Genomic DNA, 17,058 nt, shown 5'->3' on the forward strand with positions numbered 1-17,058 from the left:
GGAAAGGAAAAAAATCAAAACAACCGTACATAATTATAATGACCAGATGTGGAACTGAAGTGCTATAAAAAAATAAAAGCTAGCAAATGAAAAATTTAAACAAACAAAAAATTCCAGTAATGAACTGAATCTGGCAGAACAAGCTAAATGTAACAAACAGGGCAATGTTGGGGAAAAAAGGATCAAAGAGGAGAGAGAACTGCTACTAGTGGGGAATGGTCAATGATATCAAAGAGGTACAAAGCTACAGAAATATTTTGCATCTGTTTTCTATGCCAAGAAGAATGATCTCTGGTCTGCAAAGAAAAGAATAAAAACAGCTAATAGGAGCTGATACCTAAGAGAAGGCCTAATTGTTGTTTATAAGTTGAATGAGCCAAACCAGATAAACTATATATCTTACAATGCTCAGAGAACTGGGAAATGTGATTACAAGTCATGGTTCCTGAGCAATGGAGACTTAGAGAGGTACCACAGGAAACGATGAGAAGGTTGTCAAGTTGAAAATGGTAACACTTAATGGGGGTAAATGAAAAGTCTTGCACTTGAGTTTAAAATATCAGTTTCACAAGTGTAAGAAAGGAAAGGTATGCCCAGCCAGCAGTTCATGTGGAAATGCTATGTGGTTTTTAATAACCTAGAAGCTCAATATGAGTCAACAGTGGACCATAGTAGACAAGAAATCTTTAAAAAAAAAAAAATCACAGTTCTTTAATAGAAAGTGAGAACCATTTTAGAAGTTCAGGACAAAAACCAACTTTAGTATGTTTATAATTATAAAAGGGTATTATGTTAGTGTATCCAAATAAATCCATCTTTATGCTATTTCTTACATATTCCATGTAAAAAGCCATCATGTGATTATTTCACATCAGTGAGATAAACTTGGTAGGCAAGAAATCTAACGTAATCTTAAGCTGCCTTAAGAGAAAGTGCCCAGTAAGTCATGGCCCTATGCCCTGCTCAGGCCAGGAATACTGTTGAATTCTGTATTCATTTATGAGTGCTGCAGTTTAAAAAGGGTAATGATAAATTTAAGTTGAAGAGTTTAACTAAAGGTCTTGCCATATTAGTTCAGATGAAGAAAAAAATGTTGGGGAAAGAGGAAGACAAAATATCAGCATTGAAGAATTTTAAAGACTGTCCCCTGGAAGAGGTATTAAATATGTTCACCTTGTCACCAACAAAATTAGGAGTGAGTGGTAGGTAGAATTGCAGAAGCAGCAAAATGAAATTAGGAGACAAATTTTCTAATAATGCTATCTCAAACATCACTTGAGGTCTTTTAAAAAAAAGCATAAGGCCATCTCTTGGGTATGTTGTAGAAGAAACTTTTCTTAAGGTACTGGTTGGACTGGATGTCCTCTGAAGTCCCTTCCAACTCTGAAAATGTGGTTTCTGTATTTGGGATAGTTGAAGAAAGTGCCTGGCATAAAATATTACTCAGGACCCCAAGTCTTATTCTGCTGTCACCCACCACACGCCCACACCCACATGTACCCTTTCTAGGAACAGCTGTGCTGCTAGAGGACTTCTAAAACCAGATATGATCCGGGGTAACTAAGGTTGCCAAAATTCCCTCCCATGAGCAGTGGGTGGCATTCAACCTCCATGTGCCCACCATATTCCTGTTTGGTCTTCTAGTCACTTACGACTACCCATTATCCACAAAAAAATTCAACATCATGACAGACTTATAAGACTTTTGGCCCACCCAAGTCAAGCCACAGATAGAGGCATAATGTGATTCTGTATACATTTTTCAATGTATCACTCTGCCTCCCAACTCAGGAACTCTGCCTAGATCAACCCTTCATTAGCATAGATTAGAGGTTTAAGGGTTAACTTTTAATTTCAGGGCTTCCAGATCTTCTGCCTCCTACTAGAGTTTTCAGTATGATAAACCTTCGAGGTACTATTTGTGGAAAGAGAAGTTAATTTTGCCAGCTTTTAAAACAACAACATAAGCATTTTATTTCCATTAAGCATCTTAGTATCACAATGGAATGATGAGAAAACAATAACAAAAACAAAAGTCTTTCTAATCTCTGCAAATACCAGAGATGCAAAAAGGGAGGAAGGGAACAGAGGGGAGGAGAGAATTGGGAGTGACAGAAGTGCCAGATTAGTTCAGATGTCACATTTCTCCTTCGACAGCCTTGGGGGGAGGGAGTGGGTGCAAGAAGGCGGAATGATGCGAAGGTACAAATGTCTTAAGTTGTCTTTGGCGTTTCTGCCTCATGATTGATATACACATGATCTGCACAGACCACCCACTGAAATCTCCGGACGTCACAGCAAAGTGCTAAGACCCTAATACCTGACGACATGACTCTCTGTCCTCTCCAAATGCCCTGGTAACTACAATTGGTATTAAGACACATCCTGAAGACAGTGCTGGTGAGCCCAAGGCAGGAACAAAAGGTGTGGGAAGGGGGAGTAGGTTGTAGATGGAGCCCAGGGTGCAAATTCACCAACATGTGCCCATGGTGTGTCCAGAAGAGGTCTGAGAGAAGGAAGGTGGAAATGGTGGTGGCAGCAGCGGTAGAAGTACAGATCTGTTGGGACAGTAAACAGAATAAGGGTCCAGTGCAGACACTATAGCTTCACTGTGCCAGGGGGCAAACTGTCATTGCAAAGTCTGTAGTAGCGCAGGTCATTTACCAGGCGGTGCACATTCTGGGTAAACGATGGCAGGTCCTGAAAGACAGAGACACAAAGCTGTAGCAACCAAGAATGCATATAGGGATAAGTTGCAGTGACTTATAAAAAAGGACCTGGTTTATAAATCTAGCTAGAGTTCCCTACCTTGCTGTCAATCTCTATACCTACACTGTTATTCCCTTCATGGTCTGGGACTGTCCAGATCTATTAAAGACATTTGGGATCAAGGGGGATTAAAAGCTTTGTCTACAGTTCTCAGTCCATCTTCTATGAAAAATGAAATCTGTCATCTAAATGCAGTAGTTATTAAATCTGAAATTTAATCTATAATCCTTGGTTGGGTCAGCACAAGTTTCTGAACATTAACCTCTCTAAACACAAGCTGTTCTTTACAAAATAGAAGTGAGCTGAAAAATGATAGGTGAGGCCTCCTTCACATGAAATAGGATGCCAATCTGGAACTTTAACAACTCAGTTCAGTTTGTAGTCACAAAAGAAATCAGCTACACTAAAATATCACCAAAAATAAAAAATTCCTGAAGAAGGTATCCCTCTTTTTTCCCCTTTCCACCTGTCTGTCTCCCCCTCACTAAAATCCAATCCCTATATAGCCTTGTCCCTATTAGTTTCTCACAAAGAGTTAATACGAGGCTGACAAGCAGCAACTTTCTGAGGTAATAGACAAAGCTTTTTAAGGTCAATTTTATCAATAGAGACGGAAGGTAATGAATAGGACAAGCAAAGAATTAAGCGCACACACAGACATAGGCATACACGCACATGTGTGAGCATAGAACATCACATAAGAGTTACAAAAGATTAAAAGGTTATCTAGTACAACCTTTCCACCCCATGCAAAATTGCCTCTACATTTCTACTGCTGGGTAGAGACCATGGTTAGAAACTAAACTTAAGTACTAAAGCTCAAGGAATCCATTGCTAGTGATTTCCTTTCTTGATTGATCCTCAAGAGAAAGGACTTGGGAATTTATTGAAATTAAAAGAGAAAAAGAAAGAAAACAGCATATTGGAAAGTGATAATTGACAGTTGATAGAATTTAGATTTTGCTCCAGGGGATTGAGAAAATCACAGCATCATTCACTCAGCAAACACACCTGATAACAGTCCCCCTTATTTTCAACTAATAGCTCCAATTTCTTCCTACAAACTAAGAATTACTGCCACATCACCTAATTTGTGGGGAGACTTAGATCCTTACTGGTCCTTGTCTAAGTGTGGAAAAACTCTGCTTTAAGTTTAGATAAAAGTCTAGGGGACTATTATCACTGCTGATTCTTTTTTACCTGAGGCTTTCCCTGAACAAATAGGAACCTCCAATAGGATGAGCCAGAAGATGCAGATCAAAGAGCACTGAGTTCTGCTACTGTGTGACTTTGAACATGTCATTTATTAACCTCTCTGGGCCTCAGTTTCCTCACCTGTAAAATGAGGGTATTGAATTCGATGACTTTTTTAATCTCTTTCCAACTCTTAAACCTGTGATCTTATGTCCAGTAGTCATAGAAAAGATGACTAAATGAAATGGGTGTGGTGAATTGAGTTTTGCAGTATAAAAACAAATAGGGACCATTCTCAATACAAATACTGAAGTATGTTTGGAAGGCATTTACAAAGATAAGCACTATAAGAAAACTGCCAGATCTTGAATACTAAATATCATCCTCTTTCATATAGGCCTATTAAGACAAGCAAAGATATGCATGAGAGGTGGCCTACAGCAATCTCAGTAAGGCAACTGGTTGCTCCTCAAATATAACAGTGATGTTATCCCTTGGTTTGGCCAGCAATTGCTAGTGGCTATTAAGTATCTCTATACCAACCCCAAGTAGCTCAGAAAGTTGAAGACTCTTCCAAGACTTCTGAAATAACTTGGAAAGTAAAAAAGAAGAGCTAAAGGTCAACATTCCCTTAATATTTTTTTAAATAACTAGAGACACCTTATATATCATGTGTGGAAAGATATCACCAGGCAATTTCCTAGGCCCATTAAGGCAAAAAACACATTTTGATCACTGAGTTAGCCATCAAGTATTCAGAGGACAATTACTGACTTCATATTCCCAAACAAGGCAGAAACTTCCTTGAACCAAAAAAAAAAAAATTAGATTAAATTAAATTAAAAATCCCCCCCAACCCCTTAAATCTAGTATTCCTGTCTGGGGCATTTTGTTTAATTAAAAAAAAAAAAAAAAAAGGGAGGAAACGGAACACTAAAAAGAAAAGCCAGTTGGATGAATTTCAAAAAATTTCAGTTAAGTATCAGAATGGATTACATGCTCTCTATGACAAAGAAGATCAAAAGATCTAAGAGGGGAAGAAAAAACTATGCAACACATAAAACTGAGGAAAGTGAGAAGAAACTTAACTAAGAGCTACAGAAAAACCTCAAGTTTAAGAGCAAAGTATAAGTCAAATAGAGAAACCTCAAAAGGCTGTAGGAATAAAGAAAGCCAAAGGAGGAAAATGGGAGGAGGTAGTTGTAATTTCCTATGTACTATAAATATGCACTCTTCATATCTATCAGACATTAAGAAGAAAAAAGGAAATTCTATTTCTTTTTTATATGGGAAAAGAGAGATAAAAAACAGACTGCAATAAAGCAACAAGGGCTTTCCCACAAAAGGTCAATAATTATAGCCAGACAACTAAAGCCAGTCTTGCCAAGGATGACAAGCTGGAAGTCAGGACAACAATGAGTGAAATTAGCTGGTGTGTCCATCAGGCTCAGTTAGCTTCACATGTAGCCTGTGGTGCTAACAAGCAGGGGAATGCAATCTGTTTCCACCTCTAACTTTCCTTTGGCTACTGTCACAGTGAAAGGGCTACAGGAACTGCACAAGACACCTGCCTGGACCTCCTCTTCTTTCTTCAATGGCTCCAGTTCAGAAACAGTCAGGCAACTGGCAAAGGAGGCAGGCAAATACTTCTTTGACCTGCATGGCTACATTAGTTAATACTGTGAAGAATACTGGGAAGACTGATAAAGAACCCTCCTAAGCAAAAGCCAGGATATGAGACTAATCCAGCTTACCTTTAATACCTGGAAAATATATAATAACTAATTAAGTACTCAGTTTTCACATTTGATGACCATGGGGAAGTGGGGGAGTCTAGAGTAAACACCATAACATTAAATTAACACAAATTTGATCAGACTTAATAAATGTGCACCTACACCATTTCTGGGCAATAGAAGCTAGTGATAATTATAGCTTCAGCAAAGCTTTTAGACTGGTCATATAAGACATGCTGCTTGTTCAAATAGATGAAGAAAGCATTTATTAAGCAACACTGACACATTGTATTCAGCTAAAAACAAAATCACTTCCAACAGAGAGTTCTGGAACTCCAGGAAGTGACCATTCCCAGCTAATGAGATTTCTATCTAACAGACATCTCAAATTGGTTAGTGGAACTAGGGCAGAAATACTAATCAAATTCAAAGATACTTCTTTCCTCAAAGCGAAAGCAAGAGAGAGTAAAGTCAAAGTAAGTACATAAGACACTGAGAAAATCTAGTGGTTACAACATAGCTCACTGGCAAGCTAAGTGTTAGTACAAGCTGACTTTTCAGGTCCTTACCATCCCTGGGAATGGAGTAATAACACAACCTCCCTCTGATGAACTGGTGCCTCTGGCCATGAGACTGACCAAACCCACCCTTCCCTGTGGCCTGGCCTCTCTTGTCCTCTCACCCGATCCATTTTGAAATTCCTCCCCAGAACATTTTTCTGGTTGGAATCCACACCATCACAGCTGGCCAGAAACTCTGGAAGGAAGGCTGCATAGAAGCTGTCAAAGTCAACAGAAGCCATGTTGTAAATGGCAATCCCTATCTCTTCTTGCAGCAGGTCATGTGACTTGTGGACAAGGACTTGAAGCAGCACATTCACAAACTGAAACAGCATGGTGGTCCGAAAGATCTTCTGTGGGGAGAAAAGATGACAGTTTTCAATATATGTGGCCACAGTTAGCTCCAGGAAACCTCTACTTCTTAGTATCCTCAAGAAGGTAGGCAAATGCCAAATAGACTTTTCTCAAATAATCAAGAAATTACTAATTTAAGAAAATGGACACTCACTGCTGTACCTAAAGGAAGAAAGAATTTCTAAAAGAGGAGCAGAACTTACTTTATGATACAACTTCTGCTTGGTGTTCAGAGTCTCCAGGTAGAAGAGATTTTGTTTAAACAGGTGGATATCAGGCTGGAGAAAAGATTGTCCAAAGGCCTAAGAAATAAAATTGGCTTTTATAGAAACAGAAACACATCTCAAGAACAGCCTGAGAAAACATTTTGAATGGGGTTGGTTTAAACTGAGAAAGAGAGAATTGAAGAATATTCTTGTTATATCAACTTCTATAACTGAAAGTTTCTGAACTGTCTAAACTGTCCTCTCTTGACTCCACCTTCTCCCCAATACTTCTGACATCTTAATTTTGATATTAAATTGCCCCCTTGGTGTCAGCTGGGTGGCTCAGTGGATTGAGATCTAAGACTAGAGACAGGAACTCCTAGGTTCAAATCGGCCTCGGACAATTCCTAGCTGTATGACTATGGGCAAGTCACTTTGCCCCTACTGCCTAGCCCTTACCATTCTTTTGCCTTGGAAACAATACACAGTATTGATTCTAAGCAGAAGGTAAGGGTTTTTTAAAAATTGCTACCTTCAGGCAAACGTATTAACATTTTTTTTTAATTTATCTATTTTAAATCTTCCTTGCAGAATATAAACTACTTAAGAACAAGGACTATTTCTTTTTTGTCTTATATACCTAGGATAGTGTGTTGATAGGGATTTGATGAATTAAACTGTGCTTGTTAAAATGGGGTACAATTACTTATACCTTAAGGAACACGTGAGTCTTCAGGCCTATTATAAAACCTACAAATTCTACTCAATGAACATGGTTCTTTGGAGTTATATGCTTAATATACTATATCTTCCAATATTATCCTATTAGGAATAGTCTTCACAACTCTTCATTAGGCTGGGCTATCACAACTTATCATTCCTCATAACTTCTTGGTTATGGAAATAAATGGTAGAGACAGTCTGATTCCCCCTAAAATGATTATAGATTAAAGGTTAATCTTTGGTGGTAGGAAGAAGTAAATGTGGGGACTTCATCTTAGTTGATGAAAGAATAGACAATACTAGGACTTTCTTGGGCCTTTAAAACATTGTATCCTTAAACTATCTATAACTCTGGGAATGGAATATTGTGAATCTTGTTAAAGAGATTAACTCTGTAAGATAGGCCAGGTGAGAGAAGTGGCAAGAGATGGGACTAGGTTGCAGAGACTTATTAGGCAATAAAGGAACTTTTACTAAAACTGAATCCCAAATAAGAAGCTTGAAAGAATGTGGTATGAACTGAGGAAATCAGTTTGGCATGAGGCTCAAGGAGAGGGTGAGAGAGTAAATAGAAAAGGAAAAAGAGAACACTGCTAGAGGAAGAGAATGTAATATATGGTGGTCAAGCTGAAATTCAGTATTAAGTCAGCCTGCTATTCACTTTAGTTATAGTCCAGAGGATAGCAGTAAAGTTGGCAGTTCAGACAGCAACTAAAAGAGTACTTTCTTTCTTCCTAGTTTGTTTGTTTTTTAATATCCTTACCTTCCGTCTTAGAATTAATATTAAGTATTGGTTCTAAAGGCAGAAGAGTGGTAAGGGCTAAGCAATGGGAGTTAAGTGACTTGCTCAGTGTCACACAGCTAGGAAGTATCTGAGGCCAGATTTGAACCCAGGATCTCCCATGTCTGAGCTCAGCTCATAAGCCTCTGAGCCACCTATCTGCCCCCAAGAGAATATTTCCCATCTGAGACCAGGGTAGGGAGAAAAAAAACTCACTTCTCCAGAAATTTTTTAACTAGATAATAGTGCTAAAAATGATACCTAGCAGAGAAGTAAAATTATTCTAATAGTCAGCATCTGGGGACAGGAGGAAAAAAAGAGTAACAGTTTAGAAGGAGAGGTAGGCGAGTGGATGGAGACAAGGAGACAGACATTTTTTAAGTATGTCAAGCAATGGGTTAAGTGCTAAGAATGCAAATATAAGCAAAAAGAAATACAATCCCTAGCCACAAAGAGCCAACATTCTACTGCCCAAAAAGCTAGGAGCAAAGCTGGAAGTGAAATAAAAGCAAGGCTAGACTGGGCACTTCCTCAAAAGGAGGTTCCCGGGAGGAACCCACCAACTAGAAAAAACAAGCCCAGAGGAGAGGAAGAGTCTCCAGGGTGAAAAGGCAGGTAAAGAGCAGAAGTAATAAAAGTCTAGAGAGCAAGTCATTTTTATTTCAATGAGTTTCGAGTATTTTGAATGTCAACTAGTCTATTCTCTTTGCATTCCAATTACACACACTTTCTCTCTTTCTCTCTCTCCAAAAGAAAACAAAAAATCTTGGGAGATGAACAGGGATCAAAGATCATTAAGAAAATTTGGTACAATATCAAGAATTCATATCAGCTTAAGAAACAATGTATATCTGACAGATCGCTGATATGTTGGCCAGCTTCAATAAACTGCCTTTTTTCATCTATTTTGCTGGAGAGAGGAGGGGGATTGGAAATATTGGAAAATGAAGATAATGTAAAAGCAAAGCATATGTTATATTTCAAAACTGAGATAAACTGAAGGACAATGGTCTAAGCATGATCAATTTATTAGTTAGGCTAGTAGTAACCAATAAACTGGTTACTCTCAATGACCAAAGACCCTAAGGTAGAGCTCACCAGCTTTTATATAGTTGGAGAGTATTGATTTGGATAGGTAAATAAGAAAATGTGATTGATTACAGGTAAGATATGGTGCAAACAACATGATTGGCTATTTTAAAGAAAGAGAGTAGCACTTAGGTCGGCCCAGTAACCACTCCACTCTCAGAATTAAGGAACGTTGTTTTAAGGTACCCATCCAGATCTTATAATCTTTGCTAAAAAATCAAAACTACCAAGGCTGAGATCAAAAACTTCCTAATTACAAAAAGGCAGGCAAAGATTGACAATATATCTTTTGAGGCTGGTAACAAGATAACCTGTAACTTTAAACTAACTCAAAGGAAATGCTAACTCACTTATAAAACTAATACATCATAAAATCAGTTAAACTCAAGACAGTAAAAACTAGAGGTAATATTGATATTTTCAGATATGAATAAAAACATCAACAAAAATTAAATTAGAGTCATACTATTTAGTCACTACAAGGTGGCTGTTAAACCACTGGTTATTCTCCTGGGTCTAGGAACTTTTTTTTCCTTTACTATTTTGATAACTATTTTCAGTATAATTGGTTTCCTATTTCATGAATTAAAAATATTGTTCTGAGAAAGGATCCATAGGTCTCAATAGAGTCCATAACACAAGAAACTAACATTAATTTCCTAAAGAATACTTTCTAACTCTTGCTCTATACTGAAATAATTAACTGCAAAGGTTTTCAAATTACCTGCATGATGGCACTAAATTGTACTTCATTTTCCATCTGCTCTTCTGCAATTCCCCTATGGACACTGGCCAAAACACTGGACTTGAAGAAATACCTCCAGTTGTGATGGAGAATCCGGAAAAGTAGTTCAAACAATTCGGCCTTGACATCAGGAGAAGGACGCTAGGAAAAACAGAGATGCCCTCAAATTCTCTAACTAAGAAGGAAATCATTTATACTGAAGGCTGCTGAGTTATCTGGTTACAGTAAGATCATTGTTCCTGGGAGGTATGTTTTATGTGTACAGTAAAGGGAAAAAAAAAAACCTCTACTTTATTCCTCCGCTGAAATCAACTAGGAATGTTTCAGTTTAATCATGGGTCAAATCTGGGCTAGCATTTGAAAGCCAATTTAGAATTTTCCTTTTGAAGGCATTGGTGGCAACCTCAACCTAGAAATAATAACTGGTCGTGTTTATACAGCATTTTACAAAGTATTTTTCTCATCAAAGCCCTATGAGGGCAGGTAAAGTTTCATGATACCTGTTTTTAAAATGAGGAAATGAAAGTCCCAGACAGACTGGATGACTTGCCCAAAGAACTACAGAGAATATAAAGAGGCAGCTTAAGCTCAAGTGCATGACTCCTAACTCCAGTATCCTTGCCACTCAAGAAGATTTCTGAGTGGAGGGATAAATGAGAGCTACTTAGTTGATTTTTCAGCTTCAACTAGTCAAATCACATTTAACACTCCTACTGACTCTTTTAATTTCTCTAAAACAGGAATGCCTAGCTAAAGAAGCTTTCTGGTCTTACAGATTATAAACTATTGAACCAGCACTTCTATTGAATGAACACAAATCTGTCCTCCACAGAGTTGAAAGACCTAAGGTTTCAGGAATACACAAGGGATTGAGAGTCCCCAAGAAAGCCAGTTTAAAGACATATTTTTAAGAGGAATCAAGATCCCTTGAGGTGTGGGGTGCCACTCAATCACCTTGTTTTACCCAGGTTTTGAGGTACTAGTGGACTGATTAGGCATCATAAGAAGCACAAATTAATCCCCAGCACCTATAATAACCTCAACCCAAGGCACTCAATGTAGAACATGCCTGCTTGTACAGGGATGAAGCATAACTACAATGTTCAGAATATCTAGTATTCAAATACATACATATATATTATTGAGGCAGCCACAGCTACTTTCTCAATAAGCTGCCCCACCCCGACCCTTACCTTAAGTCCCTATCTTCTAGTCACTAGTAAGGCAGTATTATCCCAAGGTCATAGAACAGTTTATCTGAAGAATAGGACTCTGATGGATTCACATTAATCTGTTAGAGCTCAACTAAACCAAAGTGTGGATGCCTGAAATTCTAAGATGATCTGAAATCAAGTCAAAGCTTTAACATACTTAACTCTGTCTTAGGGAAAGATATAATTAGATACTTGTGCATAAAAGATACACACAATAGGAGCCCCTAAAACTCAGGCCAGCAAAAGAGTAGCGCTAACATCATTACAAAAACCTAGTAAATTAAAATCTTTCCCAATAATTACTAATGACCCATTCTTTGTTTTGTGACAGTAAAAATAAACCCATTACTCTTCAACTCATAACATCCTAATAAATCTTTTCCAGTAACTAAAGAAACTCCCAAATAAGGTTTCTCACCACTAGAAACGTAGAGAAAGAGTGGTAGGAAGGAAGACCTTCAAGCACTCGGTTTTTTAAACTGACTGCTCCAGGCCCTTACCTCGGCTATGATGGGGCAGACCTGCTCCATGCATAGTGAGATGATACTCGGAAGGAATGGCTTGAACACTTGGCCAGGTTCTTGCACAACTACCTGGAGGATCTTCAAAAATTTCTCAACCACTCGACAGCCAGTACTCCCTTCATGAAGAATGCTTTCAGCTAACTGTTCTCTAAAGAGATGTGAGAAAACACAATGAAACACAGGAAATTATGACATAACCCAATGCAATTCCCAAAACAGCAAGCAGAAATATTAAAAACCTCTAATATATTGATTGAGTTGTATGTTATCATTCAAACATTTTCTAATGGGGCTTGAAGCAGCCACAGAAATATATAGAGAATAAGTATGCAGTTACCTGGTAAACATGTTTAAAAAGGTCTGTATTATCTGCTCAGTAAAAGGCACGCCCATCTGTACTCTAAGGCCTTGAAACAGTGTAAGGAAGAAACTCAGCATCTCATCAGTCACATCTAATAAACACAAAAAATCAAAGACATAAAAAAGGGGCAAACATAAAGCCCTGTGCTCAAACTCTCGTCTGCAATCTCTATATGCTTTATTTTTCCTGAACTCCTTATGCTGAGCCATATCTACTGATGCTACTATTAATAATGGGAAAGAGAAAAAGATTAAGGGCTTGATGAGAAAATAACTTTGGAATGGTCAACCTCTGCTTGAGCATTCTTTGTAGGAAATGAAGTTCCTCTGGAAGTTAAACAAATTCTCTAGTCCACAAATATGGTTTCCAATACAGAGTAGATCATAGTATACTCATACTGAGAGAAACAATTATTTGTGTTAACATATGAGAGGGCATTATCAATTTCCCTCTTTGGTCAAAAATCTGAGTTCATAGAATAAGTAGCTAATGAATATATGATTTGTGCTACAAGACTTCATAAATTCACATTTGTGAATTCATAAAACTAAATTATAGAAAAATACTAGTTACATATAATGCTCTTCATTTCATGACAAGAACTGCCTTATTTGGCAAAGTATTGCCAAGATAACATAAATTCTTTGCATGAAAGAGACACTCAACAAATATTTGCTGAAATATTACTGAATTGCTTTCAGATAAATGATATGTCAAAAAGACATGTAAATAAAGTCCACATGACTAGAGGGGTTTATGCCTATGGGACTAATAAAACATTTGTAGTAGTTCATTTTGAAAATTGCCAGAATTGTCTTCTCATGTTGGATCCAAATTACTTTCATCTATCTCAATCTCCCATGTTAGAGACAACAGGGACTGAAAAAAAAACTGAAGTTGTACATGGAAAAAGAAGAGTCCTTATCTGACTCATTACCATAAAACATGACCAAGGCTGCCTTGTTAGATTTTAAATTATCAGAACCAAACTCACCAAACAGAAAATAATCATTTTCAGTGTTGAGATTCATTCCACTTAAGCAAGTTAAAGCATCACTTACATTAACCCAGTTTTCTCCAAAGGAGTCCTTGGCTCTCACTCTCATTAGCCCCATTAAATCAGTGAAAGCCTAGGAGTTCATTCATACCTGACTGATGAATAAAAGCTGGAAAGAGGGCCAGTGAGACCTGAACAGATTCTTGCAGCGACTGATAACAAATCTGTCGAGACTTTGTAGCTTCCCCAGAGATACTTTCCACAATATCTTCTAAGACACTAAGTGTCTGGTGGATAATCACTTTGGCTACAAATCAAGATTAAGTTACATGTCATGATGTGTTCCAAGGACAGATCAAGGAAGAAATTATGGGGAAGTGTAAATATGTTCAGTTATCAGGTAGAACACTCACACTCAGCAGCCTCTCTACATCTTTATTGACTAGATATGTACCTCACAATACAAAGATATTAAACACACTCAAATGAAATAATTTTCAAAAATTTTTTAACTTACCTTCTAATAAGCTTCTCAGTAGCCTACTCAGCTCATTTGCCTCAAGAAAGCACCACCCACCAAAAAAAAAAAAGACTAAAATTACCCAGAAGGAAGCAGAAACCCCAGATATCTACTTGAATGTAGTGGTGATCAAGTCAACTCAAGAGACAAAGTAGCTATCTTAGGCAGAAGTGTAGTAAACACACCCATAATTTTTCCTTCAGATCTAGGTAACAGCATGGTTCAGAGGATTGAACACTGGGGAGTCAGAGGAACTAGGGCCAAATTCTCTCTCTGAGGTTCTTGACCCACATTCAGACAAATCATTTAATCTCCCTACTTAACCCCTTGAACATTAAATTACTCATCTACAAAATGAGAGTTAAGACTAGACAGCTTCTGTGGTCCCTTCCATCTCTACATCTACTACCTTCGACCCTGGACTTCAGTTAAATACTGACTTTCAAAGTATATTCCAGAGATAGATGGAGATTGTCTTACTGATTCTGCTATTTGTACCCCTAAATTCAGTCTCATTTGACCTCTCTGGGTCTGAGTTTCCTCCTCCATAAAACAGATACATCTGTTTCTGCACAGCCTCCAAAAAGTCTTATCATATGGATTAAATGAGCATGGCTGTGAAAACTTTTTGAAAACTGTAAATGCTCTATCAGTATCAACCAGTAACTTGATATACTTACTGTCTTCCAGCTGCATCTTCCTCTGTGGGGCACTGGCATCGGATTTCAGATTGCGATAATCGCGGGTCAGAGCTGAAATGAGGCTGGCATGGTTGGTTGAACGCACTGCCCACTGCTGCTCACTTTCTGGAAGGTTTGGCCATGGCAGCAAGAGTACATTTGAGAGGGCTCGGCACACTAACACCTGGGCCTAAGAAAGGCATTCACAGATACTCAATTTGTAAAAAAGTATGGGAATGACAACATATACATCGGTATCTGAAATACACACATTGAATTTCAACAAGTAATGTAAATACATAAAGACACACCCCACTCCTGCTTTTCTGAAGTTGCCCAAGTAGGAAAGTTGAACAACCATGCTCCTGGCTTAAATTATTACTTTCTCTAAGTGGAAAACTACAATGTTAGGAAAATTTCATTGAGATTTTCAAAGAAACTAAAGAAAAATGAAAGTCCTTTGAATTCCTTAAGGTGGTAGCTATAGATTCTTCTCCTACACCATGCCCCAAAATGCTCCAAGCTATAAAAGCTTACTAACTTCTCCCATCTTCAACTTTTAACTTGAGTCTTCTCAGGGGTTAATAACGGATTCTGCTTTTCTGAAAACTATCAGTCTCAAAAATCAGACCAAGATATATCAAAAAGCACTCTTACATTTGGAGTCAAAATGCCAGCTCCAGAAGATGAATAATGCAAAATCTCTCTGTATGAGCATGTTTCCCAACCAGAATTTTCTAACAGGTAAGGTTAGGAAGAACATTAGAATGTGATCACCTTAGCAGCTCCACCCTATCCACCTAACTGCATAAAACAGTCTATCAGTGGAAGATATGAAGGAAAATATTTATCTAAAGTTTTGGACAGGAGTCATAACTATTCAGCCAAAGAATTTAACTCTTACCTTATCAAGAAGTGGCTGGGCAGAGGTATCTGTAATTCTGTTGAACACTTTCTGAACTGCTGGGATGCTGATAAGAAAGACTGGCCGCACTGTAGTGGCTAATGAGACCAGTAAATGGCACGCAGACAAGAGTAACTTCTCTTGTACCTGAGGAAAAATGACAGCACCCAGTCATTCCATATGCTGGATCAGAATACAGGGTAGGATGTTAAAAAAAGACACTGTCAGCTCTTTTCTCAACCAAATTTCAGTTATGATGGTTATCACACCACAACTCTCAACTCACAAGAAATTCTTCCTCTGGAATTCCTCTGATTCCAGCTTTCCTTGATACTGCCATGGACTTCCTACCTGGCCTTACTTCAGCAGTCTCTGCCACAAAGTTCTACCTGCCCTAATTCATCTTAAACATAAAAGCCAAGATCTTTTTCAATCACCCTTTTTATCTCACTCCCTATAAACTTTAAATAAAAACATAAACATCCAACTAATTCAACTATGCACCAAATTCCCACTCAGCTTTAATTTTTGATACTTTCCCATCATAGCTCCTTTGCTAAAATGAAATCAAGACTTTAAAACCCTCATCATCTTAATCTGCCTTTGGTTATATTAATCCTCTACCTAAAATGACCACCTCTGCACATCCTCAAAGATGTGGCTTAAGATTCAGTTCAACTCTAAGTCTTCTCTGACTAACTTCACCCAAGAATCATTCTCCAAGTTAATGCTTCAACAGCACTCATCTACAATTTATAATTTATTGTAACTTTTTTATTCTTCTCTGATTCCCATGCATTTCCCACCCCCTCCGTTTTCTAATAGGATCCAACTTCTGAGAAGGTTTTAAACAACCTACCTCAAAAGTTAAGTACTTATAATGAATGTTATTCGTATAGTAATCACTATGTTAAGTGCCTGATAATTAACTCAAATGTGGACTTCTTATATGTCCTGAGGGTAACAAAGACTGAAAAATCAGTAACTATTACATACCCTCAAAGAAGTAAAAGACAGTTCCTATATTCCATGAGTTAAGGTTAGGGGAAGGGAGAAGGTGGCTAATAAAACAAATACAAGACAGTAATTTAAAAAACAAAAAGACAAGAATTCATTTTATAATAAGAACCAAGTAAACAGTCAAAATAAATAATACATAGAAAGGAAATATCATGCTTAACTACCTATGGTGGTAAGAAGAGGTTTTTCCTAAAGGAGGCTCTATTTACATTCAGTTCAAATGCTTAAAACACAGTTAGGATTTCAGAGATCTAGTCGAAAACTTAGCTAAAATATATACCTTTCAACATTTCCCACAAGTCATCCAACGTCTGTTTAAAGACAATCCATAACAAGAAGTATACTACACCTCAAGAAGTAGCCTGTTCAATTTTTGAGCAGCTTTCATTGCTATGAAAATTTCCCCCTAGGTTAAGCAAAAACTTATCTCCCTGTACTCCCAGCCATGAGTCCTATAATGTTAAGCATCCCAACGCCAAGCAAAATAAATCTAATCATAATTCCTCTTCCAAATGACAATCCTTCAAATACATAAAGGCAAACAGATAGCACTTTTGTGACTCTCTGTTCTTCTACCCTCCAGTCTTCTCTTCTTTCAGTTAAACAATTTTAATTCTGACAAATGATTCTTCCTATGGCATTGCTTCAAAACTTTTTACTGTCACCACCTAGTTTATCAAT

General features: G+C 37.7%; 1 protein-coding gene across 1 annotated transcript in view; it reads right to left on the reverse strand.

The window, feature by feature from the left end:
- Window positions 1-1,948: 1,948 nt before the first annotated feature.
- The window catches only part of XPO6 (exportin 6), a 115,811-nt gene continuing 100,701 nt past the window's right edge, over window positions 1,949-17,058 (reverse strand). The window contains exons 16-24 of the mRNA XM_044656758.1: window positions 15,358-15,504; window positions 14,454-14,643; window positions 13,405-13,560; window positions 12,233-12,347; window positions 11,872-12,043; window positions 10,137-10,298; window positions 6,817-6,915; window positions 6,382-6,612; window positions 1,949-2,700 (exon numbers count right to left, since the gene is read on the reverse strand). Coding sequence (XP_044512693.1) covers window positions 2,599-2,700; window positions 6,382-6,612; window positions 6,817-6,915; window positions 10,137-10,298; window positions 11,872-12,043; window positions 12,233-12,347; window positions 13,405-13,560; window positions 14,454-14,643; window positions 15,358-15,504 — 1,374 coding nt within the window. The 3' untranslated portion in view covers window positions 1,949-2,598. The remainder of the gene's footprint in view (window positions 2,701-6,381; window positions 6,613-6,816; window positions 6,916-10,136; window positions 10,299-11,871; window positions 12,044-12,232; window positions 12,348-13,404; window positions 13,561-14,453; window positions 14,644-15,357; window positions 15,505-17,058) is intronic.

The sequence above is a fragment of the Gracilinanus agilis genome, chromosome 1 (genome assembly GCF_016433145.1).
Source record: "Gracilinanus agilis isolate LMUSP501 chromosome 1, AgileGrace, whole genome shotgun sequence".
Lineage (NCBI taxonomy): Eukaryota > Metazoa > Chordata > Mammalia > Didelphimorphia > Didelphidae > Gracilinanus > Gracilinanus agilis.